The sequence below is a fragment of the Hyla sarda genome, chromosome 12, assembly GCF_029499605.1.
Source record: "Hyla sarda isolate aHylSar1 chromosome 12, aHylSar1.hap1, whole genome shotgun sequence".
NCBI classification, from domain to species: Eukaryota; Metazoa; Chordata; class Amphibia; order Anura; family Hylidae; genus Hyla; species Hyla sarda.
Genome location: NC_079200.1, coordinates 67501632 through 67520010, shown reverse-complemented (window position 1 = coordinate 67520010; position 18379 = coordinate 67501632). Strand labels below are relative to the sequence as shown.

Below are 18379 nucleotides of genomic sequence, written 5' to 3'. Positions count from 1 at the left end.
CCATATTGATCTCATTTGCACTGAGACATCCTTTGATAGCAATATTTAGGGGTGTCACCCAGCTTTCCACAGACCAGGCAAGCAAATATGTACCCGGTCTGCATTAGCAATATACCTGCCTCTACTACTAGCACAGTTAGTCACTCCTTAATGTAGTTCTGGCATTTTCTTCATGAGCCAAGCAGCTTTGGATAAACATTGCACTTGCTTTATTACACATATTACATCCTTATTTTTTTTCGTCTTTATTACCAATGCAAGTTCCAGCGTGACCGCAGGTCTGATGAACCGAGCTGACAGCTCTAAGATCAGGACATCAGAAACATCTATTATAGGGACACAAAAATATATATTTAACAAGCTTTTGTAAAACCGGTGTTAAATATTTTCTCATCTTGCTTCTCACCTTGCCCCTAATAACCTCAGATTATGCCCCTTGTGCTTATGTTATGTTAAAGAGGCACTGTCATTATGAAAAACTTTTTATATTTTGTAGTACTACTGATTAGATTACTTTTTTAAATATACATTTTTTTTTTAAATTTCAATAGCCGCCACTAGGGGTCATCTGTCTATATGCAGACAGACTACTCTGTATTTTTCAACATACTGGATACCAGCCGTAAAGTGTGTTGGTATCTAGTACAGGAGATCACCATTGCACTACTAGAGCCTTCAGATGTTCCTAAACTACAACTTCGATGATGCGAATTGTAGTTTTACAACAGCTGGGGATACAATCTTTGTAAAACTCTGTTTAAGAACTATGTGTTCTCCAGCTGTGTGCATCCAGCTCTTGCAAAACTACAGACTAAGGATGTGTGGGCATGCTGGGAGTTGTAGTTTTGCAACAGCTAAAGGCAACACTCTAACACAGTGCTGATCAGACATTCAGAAGTCCGTGAAAACTGAATGAGACACATAGTGACAGCTATGTTGATTAGCATGCAGCTTTAAAGGGGTACTTTTATTTATTTATTTATTTTTTTAATCAACTGGTGCCAGAAAGTTAAACAGATATGTAAATTACTTCTATTAAAAAAATCTTAATCCTTCCAGTACTTATTAGCTGCTGAATACTACAGAGGAAATTATTTTCTTTTTGGAAAACAGAGCTCTCTGCCGACACCTCTGTCCATTTTAAGAACTGTCCAGAGTAGGAGAAAATCCCTATAGAAAACATATGCTGCTCTGGCACCAGTTGATTTTAAAAAAAAAAGAAAGTTTTTTCCACCGGAGTACCTCCTTAACAGATAGAAATGTATGCATAAAAACTACTGTGCAGCGATTTTCAGACTGCCAGGTTGCTCCCAGACTCAGAGCAGATGAGAGATGGACATGCCCCCTCGATAAGGCAAAAACACAAAGCAAATGAGCAACATATAAATGCTATTTGTTAGGGATATATAGGTCCTAGACACATAAAAATATGTTCAGGATTAGGTACACTTTTTTTTTTTGCACTATGACAGGTACACTTTTACTTTCATTAGGCGAAACCTCTTAGTTCACCCATCCAAAGCCTAGGGGTACTAAAAGTAATAAAAAAAAGAAAGTTTTCAAACACATAAAAACAAACAATTTTTAAAAATGCTAATTTAGATAATTAACATTGAAATGTCTGAAGTATTAAACAATATTTTATTTTATATCGTCTTTATGCTGCATCAGAAAAGAAAAATACTTGGTCACTTCTAATATAAAAAAAAAAAGTTTAATTATCAAAAAAGTCCCATCTAACCCAAAATGTTATCAATAAAAATTGTAGATCACAGCACGACAAAAAAAGTCCTCACACAGGTTTGTAGATATATAAAAGTAAACAAAAAAAATATAGGGGTCAGAATGTTAAAGCAATTATAAAAGTAGTATCACAAAGCAAAAACCACTTGTTCTTCCTAAAACTAGCCCTCCTATGATTCTTTCAGGAAAATAGTTATGGCAAATAAAATAACACTGTTGCCAAAAAATGATCAGAAACCGTTGGGTCACTGGCTAGATTATAAAATTATTATACTCACTTTTCTTGTGTGTGTTATTAATCACTGACTAGATTATAAAATTATTACACTCACTTTTCTTGTGTGTGGTATTAATCACTGACTAGATTATAAAATTATTACACTCACTTTTCTTGTGTGTGGTATTAATCACTGACTAGATTATAAAATTATTATACGCACTTTTCTTGTGTGTGTTATTAATCACAGACTAGATTATAAAATTATTATCTGCACTTTTCTTGTGTGTGGTATTAATAAGGGTAAATGCAAACTACTTGGACATGCTGCAGATTTTTCGCAGCGAAAATCTGCAGCAGATTATGGTACAAAGTAGATGTGACTTTGTAAAACTCAACCACACACGGCAGAAAAATTCCTGATTGAAATTAAAGGGGTTATCCACCATAAGGTGATTTTAGTAGTGCGTACCTGCCAGAACAGGGTATTTCCTGTTGAATTTTGTTCTCTAAACTACACATCCCATAGTTCCATAGCTTGTAAGTATGAGGTCATTTTCCTTCCTCCCACACATCAGCTACCCCACCCATTGAAACACACCTGTGATCCCTTCAATGCAATGCACCAGTGTTTCCTAATCAGGGTGCCTACAGCTGTTGCAAAACAAACTCCCTCCCACCCATTGAAGCAGGACAGAATCCCTCTGATCACCTGACTAGTGATGTCAGGTCTTGAAGCACTGCAACCTGGGAAATCCCGAGACATGAGTAATTTTGTATGCTGGTAAAAATAAATATTGAGGCGATAATCACAGAATTGCGAGACAATCGTCACACACAGGTACAGACACTATATTATGAACTGCACTAACTGTAAAGCCCCTGTAGCATAGTCAAATAAAAAATAAAAAGCCTGGAATACCCCTTTAACCTGCATTGCAGATTTTTTTAATCTGCAGCATGTCAATTCATGTCACAGATGTGTGCATATTTTTCTGACTGAAACCTATGAAGAAATCTACAGAATTACTACATTAAAATCTTAACTAAATGCAGGTTTACCTGTAGACTTGCTGCAGAAAATGCCTGCAGAAAATCCCTCTACCCTTTTTACATAGAATCTTTATTAATACTGCATGAATATGTCTATAGTACCAATAGTACCAAATCTACCTGATGTGCATCCAGAATACTTGACTGCGAAAAAATTCATCATAGATCTAAAGAAAAATGTTTACATTTCTGAAGTTACAGTGGAGCAAATGATAAAGATGACAGATCAGGTAAATGCACAGATATTTTTATTATTTAAGAAGCCTCAGCTGTGATACTACTACAGTGCTGCATGGCATGCCCGGAACAACTGTTGTAGTATATCAGCTGACTGCAGGCTGAACTAAAACAGCTGCTGTCTGCTAAAACAGGTCTCCAGGCCATTTTTTTTCTTGCCCACCTCATGAACAATAGTCTAGAGGCGTCATTGTGATGAAAATAAAGATATATAAAAATAGTTATACTTCAGAAAAGTTTTTATTGAAAACATACAAATGTAAAAAACAGTGCAGTGGAGTTGAACTGGCACAAAGTAAGGAGGCAACACAATAAAAAGTGGAACAAGGAAGTTGGCTGATACTGGTGTGGTTTTTTTTTAGCGTAAGGAAGAACATTAGTTCTAGTAGCACTTTGGAAACAAAAATGATTTCCCCATATGTACAAAAACAACGTGTTAAGCAGAGAAAAAAAACAAATAACAGTGGCATGTAGGGTAAATGTCTCAATCACAAACCAGATAGTAAATCAAACAATCTCTGGCAGAGGTATGAAAAACGTGGAGTAGTCGAGCGCAGAGGAAGAGGAACATCCAGGGGTAACAAGCCTAAGCGCTTATTGTGTCATCTGTCTAGCTACATGAGTTGAGTGCAGCCAGGGGGATCAAATAGTCACATTTCTCTGGACTGCCCATATGCAGGTATATAAAATTTATTGAACCATTCAACCCATTGGGCCGTTGAGGGAAGGACATAATTCATCCAATTACAGGACTCCTTTTTCCTTACTTAAAAAAAGGGGTTTCCTGTAGCAATAGTGTCTGGGAGGGGGAATACAGATAAGAGTCTAACATACCAAGCAAGCAGACCTGCATGGGTAACAGTAGAGCCCATCACGTTGTTAAAGGAAATCTGTCATTAGTGTCACCCGCACTAACCTGTTGGTTACCTTGGATCCGAGGTCCCATTTCTCTGTTATTGTAGCTTGGTGCACGGCGGGATCACACTGATGTAACTGCTGCTGCTTCCCTGGGCCTGCTCGCAGCAGGGCCCAGCGGAGAAGCAACAGCAGTGACGTTGGCGTTCTCCTGTCATGCACCAAGCCTGTCACCGGAATAAGGAGGATAATAGACAAACAGGACCACGGAATAGGGGTAGGTAAGTATTGTTATAAGTAGTGTCACCCATGCTACCAGCCTGTACAAACAGGTTAGTGCAGATGACACGGATGACAGATTCCCTTTAAGGAATAGGATAATTTGGGCCCAATAATGGAGATTTATTAAAACCTGTGTTGAGGAACAGTGGTGCAGTTCCAATAGAAAACAATCAGATTTTATTTTATTTTTTCATTTTTGAGGCCTTTTTTTTATAAACTAAAGAAGTAATCTGATTGGTTGCTATAAACAACTGCACAACTCTTCCTCTACATAGGTTGTGATAAAGCTTCCCCATTATCCTTGAATATAAGGACATTCCCATATTAAATGAAAAGTCCCCAATGCATTTGGGGCAGATATCTTGGCTACCCGGGTAAAATTTGGCCACTTTAGAACTGGTCAAGTATACCTGATAAATTACGTACAATTGGGAATCTTTTTCAGGATATGGAGGGGAGACCTTTTTAGGGGCAAATAGGATGACTTCCCAATCGTCCTCCCCAGTAGAGCCAAATAGAGGTTTCCATTCAACCTTACACGGACCATGATAGTGTCCTGGCTATACAAGATGAAGCTACCGTAAAATGAAGAAATCATACCCGTATTGCCACCTTTCATTAATGAGGTATTCCAGGTTCTTTGTCCTAAATTGGGTATGGTAGGCATGGCAAAGTTGAAGGTATTTTAAACATGTTATTAGGAAGCCCAAATTGTAGTAACCCTCTTTGATTAAAGGGTTCACCGCTCATCCAGTGCTCCTGTTTCACTAAGGCTAGTAAGAAAAGAAGTGGGATTTAATGCTGCATAACATTGAAGTTTTTTCTGCTAAGGGTTGACAATTCTATCATTGGTGTGGGGGAGGGGGTGCCCCTGTGGTAAAAGGGAGTGATTCATGCGTACTATGGGACTGATTGAGAGAACTGGGTGAAGTACTTGGCTGTCTCAGTCAGTCCCATAGAGAGTGAATGAAGTGACACTCTCACACTTGCTGGACCACCACTCCGTTCACCTAGGAGTACACAAGACCCCTGTTTACGTGGTGGTCCCAGTGGTTGGAACCCCCATGCATCTGAAAGTTATCATCAACCCTTTGGCTAGGTGAAAAATTGTAGTCTAGAGAAAACCCCTTTAAACCTTTCTCAGGCAACCGTCAGTGCCCATGTTGATATTTGGAATAAGTTCTCTCTTGTAACCCCTTCCCCTTAATTAGCTGACCTTGAGTGACCTTTGTACTGGGGGCTTTACAATAACCATTGCCCATCTATTACATCCATAAGCCTTTATGGAGTGTGAGGGTTTCTGTCCCATTAAAGCAGAATTTAGTTATAAAGCTTCTAACAGTTACAAGATTTAGTTGCTGTTAAACCATAGGTTCCTCTGGGAACAGTCTTAAGTGTTGTAACCACAAAGGAATGAATGAAATGAGAACGATTTGTAAATGTTTGTTTTCTGAATTTTTTCCCCTTAAAATGAAAACATATTTTAGCTCGCCAGATTCTTGTAAGTTGGGTGACACTCTGCTGTGAAGTGCTTCCAGGAAGGATTGGCGGGCTTGGCACAAACTGCTTACAAGGAAAGGAAACTCAGCAGAAAGGAGAAGTGACCTCATGAGCGAGGCTTAACCTTACATAAGTGTATAGTACCCCACCTCCCCCAGCAGCATGCTCTATAATCTCTGGTATCCCTGGATCATATATTTGATACAAAGGAAATTTGCAGTCTTTTTACTGGAAGTTGCTACTTCAAAAAAAAGTTGTGTTCTTATGCAAAAAGGCTTGGTTAGATCTGGTTTTGGGTTATCTGAATGACAACCACATGGGCAAACATGACGGTATTTACATGGTTTGACACCCAACTTTCCAAAAATCTTTGACACATACAGTGATGTACGCCCCAATCTAGTCACATGATTATTCTGTTCAATAGTTGACTATTAATATTGTTCTTTAAGGGATTGTCATTCAGCTTTCCTACAGTCCTGAACAGAAAGTCCTGGAACTCTGTTCCTTTTTTTTTTTTCCAGAAGGTCCGACCTGCCCAAACTGCAAACTAAGAGGTTCTGTGCCTTTCAAATGCACATCATGTGACTTCTATTGTTGCAAAGCCTGCTGGGATAAGGTTCTAAAGGTTCGTCTGTTTTGTTCATTGGCTGAAGGGGGGGTAAAGGACATGGCCTGGTAATATTTGGACCATGTTGGCCATGTTTTGTGCCTGTATTTGTTTGCACTTTCTCTACTACATTTTGATCTTTTTTAATGTTTTTTTTTTTTTTTTTTTCAGATGGACAAACTGTGTCCCGTATGCAAAAGTAGTATCAAGAGGCATCAGTTGGGTCAGATGTTTTTCATGGCATCCTCTTAAGGTCTGGGACAGTGTAACAAAGGACTTAACCATGCACTGTGCAGTTATTCTGCTCCTACAGTGAAGGTATTCTACCTCATCTTCAGTTCCATGGAGATGGCAAATCTATCCTGTACAAGAGACCTTCAAATACATCAGACAATCTCTTAAAGGACTATTCTGTGCTGATGTGTCCCTCTAAGGCATCCTTGAACTTTCATCATATCATTAACATTATGTCATTTTATTTCTTAATCCTGGAATAGCTGGTCAACAACCAATATGGCTGCTATTACAGCTCCCCCAGGGGTTATTTAGCTTTCTATTACTTTAGAATCATGAATATTCCTGTGGTGATACATCAGATACTATACTGTGAAATCAGTAAGCAGATTTGTCATCCATGAATCTGGGAAACCGGAGTTACAACCCAAGCCAAATTTGGCGGTACCATACTAACTGGTACAACTGCAAAGTTCTGGGATTATAGAATGACTAAGATACTAATCGAAAAGTGCATTTTGAGACTTTTTTTTCCCTATAGTTTAGCTTTTTGAAGATTACAAAAACTGCTGCTTTCCTTCAGAAACAGTGTCTGCCATATCTGCCAGTAGGTTGTCTAGTTTTGTATGTCATCTCCATTGAAGCTGCAATACCTGATGTAACCTGCCAATAGGAGTGGTGCTGTTTGAATAAAGTAGCAATGTTTTTCTAATCTTGTTATCATGGCTTAAACAAGATGTCCAGCGGTAATAAATGTATCCCCTATCCACAGGATAAGGGATAAGTGTCTGATCGCAGGGGGTCCAGCTGCTGGGATCCCCCCCACGATCTGCCTTATGGGGCCCTGGCTCTGCCCCAGCTCTACTCTGTTATAGCGCATTTTGAACCCAGTCAGCTTGTCGAAAGACACCACTTCCATTTATCTCTATGGGAGAAGCAGATACACACAAACGATTAGTCTTTGCCTCTCCCATAGAGATGAATGGCGGGGGCGTGTTTGGATCAGCTGACCTGCTGTGTGCGAAAGTCACACACAAGAGCTGAGTCGGAGAAAGCCGGGGCCCCGTACGGAAGACTATCAGTTTATTACCACTGGACTACTTCTTTAAAGTGGAAGTCTGCATGTATTATTAGACATGCAGTAAAAGTTCTTTCATCTGACTTTAGGTGTCAGATTATGACTGGTTCTTGTTCTGGATGATTACAAAAAATAATAATAATATATATATATATATATATATATATATATACATGTATTCTTACTAGAGATGAGCGAACTTACAGTAAATTCGATTAGTCACTAACTTCTCGGCTCGGTAGTTGATGACTTTTCCTGCATAAATTAGTTCAGCTTTCAGGTGCTCCAGTGGGCTGGAAAAGGTGGATACAGTCCTAGGAGACTCTTTCCTAAGACTGTATCCCCCTTTTCCAGCCCACCGGAGCACCTGAAAGCTGAACTAATTTACGCAGGATAAGTCATCAACTGCCGAGCCGAGAAGTTCGTGACAAATCGAATTTACTGTAAGTTCGCTCATCTCTAATTCTTACATATAAGATAAGAAATGTCCCAAATAAAGTGTCAGTATAGAATTTTTGGACTAGAAGAGCTATTTAAGGGAGCTATCCCAAGATTAAAATCTTCTCATTTGTTCACAGGATAAATTGAACCCCCTCCGAATGAAGAAATGGCGTCCTTTCTCCCTCCCCGTGTGAATGGAGTGGCTGTTCAGCATGCACGTTACTGCTCTATTCACTTTCTATCAGTCAAGAACAGTGCTCAGCTATCTCTGTCAGTCCTACATCTAGTGAGTGAATGTAGCAGCGGTGCACAATCTGCCCAGCTGACCACCATTTCATTCACACGGGGAACACAGGGACTGTAGAGGTCCCAGCAGTCAAACCCCTGCTGAGCAGATATTTATTACCTATACCTTTTAAGGGAATTGTCCATATATTTCCCAGTTAGGCAGAATTGTTTTTGTTTCTTCCTTCATGGCAGTAAATGTTATATGATGTAGATTCCAGTCCTTGGACTCATCATCTGTTTACAAATGCATGCTATTGATCTCTCGAAGGGCGGCATCTTTAGCTCCTGGTTTCGAGTCAGTAAGCACGGAGTATGGTAACACTGCAGATTATTACAAACACACAAATGTAACCTGTTACTACTTATATGTGGATTCATATTTATACATTGTTTTATAACGTTTAAAAATAAAATAAACAACTACTGTTTTATGAGGGTTGTCCTAAAAAGAGGCTGCACTATTGAACTGATTTTTTTTTTTTTGTACTGTTTAACAGTGAATATGTGTATGTCATGAGAAGACACTTTAGTGTACGGATTTCAAGTAACATAATGTTTTCTTCTTCTCCAGTCACTTTCAGAGCTGCATTCAAAGTTCTTCTGGCTGTTACCAAAGAACAGGGCATAGAATTCCTGCAAATATATTTATAGCAGCTCCAACTTCCCAATAAGCATTCACATTTGTCTCAGATAAGTGTGCATGTTATTGATATTGGACAGTATTCCCCAACAAACACGATGCCCTGACAGCCTTGAAGATCCTCTTCTGCAGTGATCTCCAACCTGTGGCTCTTCAACTGTTGCAAAACTCTAACTCTAATTGGCCGTCGCTGTTGCATAACTACAACTCTCATTATGTCCTTACAGACAATGGTAGTATTAGTTTTGCAACATTTAAAGAGCCACAGGTTGGAGATCACTGCAGAAGAGGATCTTCAAGGCTGTCAGGGCATCATGTTTGTTGTAGTTTTGCAGCAGCTGGGGAGCCATAGGTTTGGGCTGAAGCCTATGTCCATTCACTTTGATTGCTGATCTAATAACATAGTATTAAAAAAAACACAATCTGCATTCAAGCCTATATAATATATTTTAAAGTGTGGGTTTGGATGTGATTTGATGTTTAAGATATAATGCAAACTAAAAAAAAAAAAGTAAAAGATTAGTGAACCAACTTAAATTAAAAGGTGAATCCATAATCAATAAAAAGCCTCCTTGTTTTGAAAAAAAAAATGCCATTCTTGTTCATGGGCTGTGTCTGGAGCTCAACTACCATCTTCCTAAAATGCAGGCCCTTTAAATAAAATTTTGCAAAGCTGTATGTGTCTTTGCCAGAAGTATGAAGCATGGCTGATTCAGCAATAAGGGGTTGTGTAATGTAAGCTGCTTAATATGGTCTTGGAATTCTACAGTCTTGTATAAATAAGATGTGAAAGAAAAATGATTACTACATAATCTAATAAAGGAATTCACTCGATGTCATCATTACAATATGTGTGTAGAACAAACAGTATGTGTATAAAACTGGATTCTAGTAGTTATATCATTGTCCATAAGGGGCAGTGTTATAGTGGGAATGTTCTTGTACAAAGGTACAGAATTATGTAGTTATAGTCTTGTACATAGGTAGCAGTATTATAGTAGTTATATTCTTGCACACAGAAGCAGTATTATAATAGTTATATTTAAAGGCGTAGAGGAAAGAACGGGGTGGCACCACTGCTAGCAACACCTGAACGTGAATCTTGCTGTGTGAGGTAGGAGTAAATTGGACAAAAAATCATGGGGTGCAGAAAACTTGGAAAGGACAATGTCCGAATGTGCAAAAAATAGGGAAAAATGTAAGTTTTCTCACTCACCATGAAGCAGAGCCTTTACAATTCACCGCCAACCAGCATGGAAAAGAGAAAAAAACGCACAGCCGAGGCTATGCGGACTAGGGGCAACAAGCCTTGTTTCACAGTCTTCCCGCTTCCTCTGGCCTCAGTATTGGTTGCTCCCGGAAGTCTTTTAACAGGAAATCCAGGATCGTTATCCGGTGAGAGGATTCAGTTCCGTGTAAGTCAATCTAGGCACTTCCCTAAGAACTAAAGGATATCGCAAAAATACGGCCACCAATTTATACCTCCATTACTTAAGTGATCATCCAGAACAAACCAAGAAAGCATTGCCATACAGTACATTTTTGATATAAAAAAAAAATTAACAGCACCAAAGTGGACTTTGAAATCCAATCCACAGATCTAAAAAATCTCTCAGAGGTTACCCAGATAAAATTCTTGAGGAAGCACTAGCCAGAACCGAAAGTGTCACCCCTAACGATCTTGTATTCAAACAGAAAAGAACAAAAGAAGGAAAAATAAGTGATAAAAATGACAAGAGATTTGTTTTCACATTTCAATATAATTCTATGTCGAAAACCATTAAAAAAGCAATTTCAATAATTGGCACATTTTGGAGAAGGATGCCATACTGCAAGATTCGGCCCTAAAGAAACCATTAGTGACTTTCAGATGCAGCAATAGCTTGAAAAATACACTAGTGATATCTAGATTCTGCACAGCCCCTAAAGAAAAGAAAAAAACCTCCAAAAATTGGCTCACCGATAATGAACTGAGAGGAAACTTCAGATGTGGTAAATGTATCCACTGTCCTCAATTATTGAAAGGAACATTTTTCAAATTAGGAGGTACCGATGTCCTTGTCAAAGATTTCATCTGTTGTAGATCGGAATGGGTAATTTATGCCATCCTATGCCCCTGTAAATTTTATTACATCGGGTCCACAAAACGATGCCTCTTTTCCCGTTTTAGGGAGCATAAATGCTCCTTAATAATGGGTATAGGATCGATGAGACTCATTGAACACATGAAAGAAAAACATAAAAGTGACAGCAACTTACTTCGGATTGGAAAAATGATGATTGACAGCCCAGAACGGGAACGTATCCTGAGACAGCACGAGTGCCAATGGATTCTGCGCACAGAGGCCCTTGGAATTTTGGGTCTCAATGACAGAAACGAACTGACCGTTTTTCTTTAATGACTGCACCTGTTTGTCTTTGATTTTAATATTTTTATTATTCTTTATGATTTTTTCACTATTTTGCACAATGGATTATTTTTTCCTTACACGGAACTGAATCCTCTCACCGGATAACGATCCTGTATTTCCTGGTAAAAGACTTCCGGGAGTATCCAGTACTGAGGCCAGAGGAAGCGGGAAGACTGTGAAACAAGGCTTGTTGCCCCTAGTCCGCATAGCCTCGGCTGTGCGTTTTTTTTCTCTTTTCCATGCCGGTTGCCGGTGAATTGTAAAGGCTCTGCTTTATGATGAGTGCGAAAACTTTAATTTTTCCCCATTTTTTGCACATTATAATAGTTATATTCTTGGACATAGGATGTTGTATTATAGTAGTTATATTCTTGTACATAGGATGTTGTATTATAGTATTTATATTCTGGTACATAGGAGGCAGTATTATAGTAGTTATATTCTTGTACATAGGAGACAGTATTATAGTAGTTATATTCTTGTACATAGGGCCAGTATTATAGTAGTTATATTCTTGTACATAGGGCCAGTATTATAGTAGTTATATTCTTGTACATAGGAGGCAGTATTATAATAGTTATATTCTTGTACATAGGAGGCAGTATTATAATAGTTATTTTCTTGTACATAGGGGGCAGTATTATAGTAGTTATATTCTTGTACATAGGATGTTGTATTATAGTAGTTATATTCTTGTACATAGGATGCTGCATTATAGTAGTTATATTCTTGTACATAGGATGTTGTATTATATTAGTTATATTCTTGGACATAGGAGGCAGTATTAGGGCCCATTCACACTGCATATTTTTCAAGCAGAATTCTACTCCGGAACACCACTTGGAAAATACGGTGCAGTAGCAGTCTTTTATTGTTTTCAATTGGATTCTGCTTCGCCATGCGCACTACAGAAATTCCTGTTCGGTCCTAAAGCCGGCATGTTTTGCTGGTGCCCGCTCCAGACAGAATGAGACCTTTTAGTAGTTATATTCTTGTACATACAGTATCTCACATAAGTGAGTACATCCCTCACATTTTTTTTTTATATTTCTATCTTTTCATGTGACAGCACTGAAGAAATTACTCTCTGCTACAATGTAAAGTAGTGAGTGCACAGCCTGTATAACAGTGTTTAATGTTGTGTCCCCTTAAAATAACTCAACATTAATATCTAAACCTTGGCAACAAAGGAGAGTACATTCCTAAGTGAAAATGTCCGAATTGGGCCCAAATTGTCAATATTTTGTGAGGCCACCATTATTTTCCAACACTGCTTTAAGCCTCTTGAGCATGGAGTTCACTAGAGCTTCACAGGTTGCTACTGGAGTCCTCGTTTAAGGATGCCTAAGGCTAAGTTTCTACTTTCTAGCATTTTCATGTGTTTGGCTGTTTGTTCTTGCGTTTTTTCTAGCGTTTTTTACTACCGGCAGTATGGACGATTAATTTTCCTATTCCAGAGTTTTCCTTTAACTGCAGGTACTACTACTCTAAACATGGAGCACACTCTGCTCCATGCTGGGAGTTGTAGTACTTGCATTAATAGACAGATCGCAGCAAGTGTAACTTCTGACACCTGTTGCGATCTATTAATGCAGGTACTACAGCTCTCAGCATGGAGCAGAGTGTGCTCCATGTTGGGAGTAGTAGTACCTGCAGTTAAAGGGGTTCTCCCTTGTGTATACTGTTTTTTGTTATTATGTTTGTGTGTTATGTGTGTATAAGTATGTGTTTTTTATGTGTGTTGTGATTATGTTTTTTTTTACCAATAAAGTTTTTTTGTCTAATTGACAAACTGTCTGCGCTTGCGCGAAGCTACGCTATTAGCGTAGACCTAACGTACGCTACGCTGTTAGCGTAGCACTTGCATACTCGCGCATGCGCAGACAGTTTGTCAATTAGACAAAAAAACTTTATTGGTAAAAAAATTTAAAAAACTACCTGCGCATGCGCCGGAAGAGGCCGCAGATTCGTCGCTGAGCCACGGAAGAAACAGGAAGAAAAGATTTGCCTCGGACGTCAGAAGATAGGAAGGACAGAAGCAAGAACACCCCCCCCGACATCCCACTTACCGAACACAACATGGCGGAGGCCGAGGTTACACAGCAAGCCACTGGAAGAAAAAGGGGCCAGCTTCCGGATCTTCACACAAGGTAAGAAAATACATATATACATAATCACAACACACACAAAAAACACATACTTAAACACACATAACACACAAACATAATAACAAAAAACTGTATAAACAAGGGAGAACCCCTTTAAGGAAAGATTACAGCGGATGTCACTCCTGACACTCGTTGTGATCCTCCTGTATAATGTATAGATGCGGCCGCTCTTCTATGGTCCCCTGCACTGACGTATATATACACATATTCATATTTCCCACAGAGAGTTGTGATTGTCTGGGACCATCTGGCCAATCACAGCTCTGTGGGAAATATGAATAGGTGTGTGTATATATATAAATATATATAATATATATATATATATATATATATATATACGGCAGTGCAGGGGACCATAAAAAAAAAATGTGAAAAAAGACGCACACACTAAATTTTTATTATTGTCGGCTAAATTTTTGTGCCCTGCCCGCACACATAAATTCATTCTTGTTTTAAAAATTAATAAAAAATATAGTTAGAAGAAAGATAAATTTCGTTAGATACAATATTTTTCATCACTACTGTGTCTTTTTTATATTTTTTTTAATGGTCCAAAAAGTCCAAAAAAGAATAAAAACCGTCTGCAAAAACGCCAAAGTTAAAACCCACATGTCGTCTTTCTTGGCTTTTTTTTAAACTCCCATAGACTTCTATGGGAGAAAAATTTCATTGGCTCAACATGCTGCGACTTTGCAAAACCGCCAATGAGCTAAAAAAAAAAAAAAAGAGTAAAAAAAACGCCAAACTGAATAACCCCAAGTGGAAAAAGTATTTTGCAATTTCTCATTGATTTACAGCTAACATCTGGCAGCATTTTTGGCCGAAAAACCACCATGCGGCAGATTTGGCACCCCCCCTCCCCCCCCCCCCCAAAAAAAACAATTGGAAACTTAGCCTAATAGGGTTTACGTTTTTAGACATGCTTGGCCAGTCTACCACCTTTACCCTCAGTTTTTTCAGCAAGGCAGTGGTGGTCTTGGTGTGTTTGGGTTTGGTATCATGCTGGAATGCTGCCCTGTGCCCCAGTCTCTGGAGGGAGGGATCATGCTCTACTTCAGTATGTCACAGTATATGTTGGTATTCATGGTTCCCTCAATGTACTGTAGCTCCCCAGTGCCAGCAGCATTCATGCAGCCCCAGAACATGACACTTCCACCACCATGATTGACTGTAAGCAAGACACACTTGTGTTTGTACTCCTCACCTGGTTGCCACCACACATGCTTGACACCATCTGAACCAAATATGTTTGTATCTTGGTCTCATTGGACCACAGGACACGGTTTCAGTAATCCATGTCCTTAGTCTGCTTGTCTTCAGCAAACTGTTTACAGGCTTTCTTATGTATCATCTTTAGAAGAGGCTTCCTTCAGGGACGACAGCCACGCAAACCAATTTGATGCAGTGTACGGTGTAAGGTTGGGCACTGACAGGCTGACCCCTACTCCTGCAGCTATACAGGCAGCACAAATACGTCTATTTCCCAAATGTACTCTCTGAATATGACGTTAAGCATGTGTACTTAACATATTTTTGTTTGACCATGGTGACCTCTGTTCTGAGTGGAACTGGTCATGTGAAACCGCTGTATGGTCTTGCTCAACATGCTGCAGAAAGTCACCGACCAAAAAATAGATAATATGATATAGCAAAGGAGAGGTATATTGACATTAATTCACCGACAAGGACCTCACTATTCAGCAAATGATATAACAACCATTAAAACGTAACCTTTACTTAAAGGTTCACTTCGGGTCTGATTACAGTCGACCGCGGGGCCGGCGGCGTGTGACGTCACGCCTCCGCCCCCGTGTGATGTCACGCTCCGCCCTTCAATGCAAGCCTACGGGAGGGGCCGTAACATAGTTTAGAGTTAATTTAACTATCCTATATTTTTATTTGACCTATAAGTAGCGATTGTACATTTGGAAGTGAAGCTGGAACATATACACAATGGGGGAGATTTATCAAAACCTGTGCAAAGAAAATGTTGACAGTTGCCCATAGCAACCAATCGGATCGCTGATTTTATTTTTCAAAGGCCCATTAAAAATTTAAAAAAGATATGTGATTGGTTCCTATGGGCAACTGGTCAAATTTTCTACACTTTAGTTTTTATTATAGCTTTAAAACAATGGAGCTGTGTACTGCATGGGATCAGGTTTACTAGCATTACCGGGAATCTTGGGTAATTTTTGCTCTGGGTTTTTACTGGGTTTTTCACTAATTAAGTCAAGAATTTAAAGGGGTTGTCCGGAACAAGGAAAATAGGTGCCTTTTACTAGAAACAACTCTCTTTTCTATGGCCCGTGTTACGGTACATAAATGTGGCTGAAAACATATCCCTTTTGATTTTTTATATTAACCCCTTAAGAACACAGCCCATTTTGACCTTAAAGGGGTACTCCACCCCTAGACATCTTATCTCCTATCCAAAGGATAGGGGATAAGATGTCAGATTGCCGGGGTCTCGCTGCTGGGGACCCCGGGGATCGCTGCTGCAGCACCCCGCTATCATTACTGCGCAGAGAGAGATCGCTCTGCACATAATGACGGGCAATACAGGGTCCGGAGCATAGTGATGTCACGGCTCCGCCCCTCGTGACGTCACGGCCCGCCCTTGTCAATACAAGTCTATGGGAGTCGTCACGCAACCTGCCATAGACTTGCATTAAGGGGATGGGCCGTGATGTCATGAGGGGCGGAGCCATGACGTCACGCTGCTCCGGCCCCTGTATCGCCCGTCATTACGCACAGAGCAAACTCGCTCTGCGCAGTAATGATAGCGGGGTGCTGCAGCGGCGATCCCCGGGGTCCCCAGCAGCGGGACCGCGGCGATCTAACATCTTATCCCCTATCCTTTGGATAGGGGATAAGATGCCAGGGGCGGAGTACCCCTTTAAGGGCCAGGCCAATTTTATTTATGCGTTTTCGTTTATTCCTCCTCCCCTTCTAAAATTCATAACTCTTTTATATTTCCATTCCCAGACGTATATGAGAGTTTGTTTTTTGTGTGACCAGATGTACTTTGTAATGACATCACTCATTTTACCCTAAAATGTATGGTAACCCCCCCCCCCCCCAAAAAAAATTATTTGTGTAAGGAAATTTAAACCAAAATCATAATTTTGCAAAGTGGGGGGGGGGGGTTCGTTTTCACGCTGTATACTTTGCGGTAAAAATCACATGTTTTCTTTATTCTCTGGGCCAATCCAATTAAAATGATACACGGTTACATACATTTCTATTATTGCACTGTTAAAAAATTTCAAACTCTTTTTTTTTAACAAAATCAGTATGTTTAAAATTGCCCTATTTTGACCACCTCTAACTTTCTTATTTTTCTGTATTCAGGGGTGTGCGAGCTAATTTTTTGTGCCATGATCTGTAGTTTGTTTTGGTACCACATTTGCGTATATGTGACTTTATGATCGCTTTTTATTAAAAAAAATTTGCAGTTTGATGACAAAAAATTTCCTAAAGGGGTACTCCGCTGGAAAACTTTTATTTTTTTTATTTTATTACGTTTACGCCATAAAGGATCATTAACATTATATATTTATAGTTCGGACATTTACGAACGCGGCGATACCAAATATTTTTTTATTTTAATTTTTTTATGCTTTTTTGTATTATTATGGGGAAAAGGGGTGATTTTAAACTTTATTAGGGGAGGGGATTTTTCCCTTTTTTTTTTTTTTTTACTTTAAAAACTATTTATAGCAATCACGGGGACCTCCGTCCGCCATCTTGGCTGATCTGATCCCCACGGCATTATAAGTGCCGCACTGCCGCAGATGCCGTGATGGACGAAGGCAGGTGAGGGGACCTCCTTCCGCCATCTTGGCTGATCTGATCCCCGTGGCATTATAAGTGCAGCAGATGCCGTGATCTGTATTGATCACATCATCTGAGGGGTTAATGGCAGGCATCAGCGCAATCCCTGATGTCCGCCATTACCTGCGGGTCCGCGGCTGATGACAGCCGCCGGAACCCGACGGGAATGAAGCGAGCACATCTCCTGTGCATGCATCACAGCCGCGCCGTAAATGTACGCTAAGTGACACTATGCAGCGCCGTACATTTACGGCACATGTCCTTAAGGGGTTAAAGGGGTACTCTGCTAGAAAACTTTTTTTTTTTTTATTAACTGGTGGCAGAAAGCTAAACAGATTTGTAAATTACTTCTATTAAAAAGTCTTAATCCTTCCAGTACTACAATGCTCCACAGGAAGTTCTTTTCTTTTTGAATTCCCTTTCTGTCTGACCATAGTGCTCTCTGCTGACACCTCTGTTCATGTCAGGAACTGTCCAGAGGAGGAGAGGTTTGTTATGAGGATTTGCTCCTGCTCTGGACAGTTCCTAACATGGACAGAGGTGTCAGCAGAGAGCACTGTGGTCAGACTGGAAAGAAATTCAAAAAGAAAAACTTCCTCTGTAGTATACAGCAGCTGATAAGTACTGGAAGCATTAAGATTTTTAAATAGAAGTAATTTACAAATCTGTTTAACTTTCTTGCATCAGGTTCTGGTTTAACTTTCTGGCATTAAAAAAAAAAGTTTTCCAGCTGAGTACACCTTTAACCATGAAAAATAAAATCATCTCCTCCGTTGAAAGCCCAA

At 39.5% G+C, this 18379-nt stretch overlaps 1 protein-coding gene across 6 annotated transcripts in view; it reads left to right on the top strand.

Moving 5' to 3' along the window:
* Nucleotides 1-8016, top strand: part of RTEL1 (regulator of telomere elongation helicase 1) — a 169983-nt gene extending 161967 nt beyond the window's left edge. For 3 of the 6 annotated variants that reach the window (XM_056549289.1, XM_056549286.1, XM_056549291.1), the window contains 2 exons: nt 6412-6515; nt 6669-8016. In XM_056549289.1, the coding sequence (XP_056405264.1) occupies nt 6412-6515; nt 6669-6749 (185 nt within the window). In that variant the 3' untranslated portion in view covers nt 6750-8016. The remainder of the gene's footprint in view (nt 1-6411; nt 6516-6668) is intronic. The other 3 variants (XM_056549292.1, XM_056549290.1, XM_056549288.1) reach the window with 2 other exon arrangements.
* Nucleotides 8017-18379: the final 10363 nt, after the last annotated feature.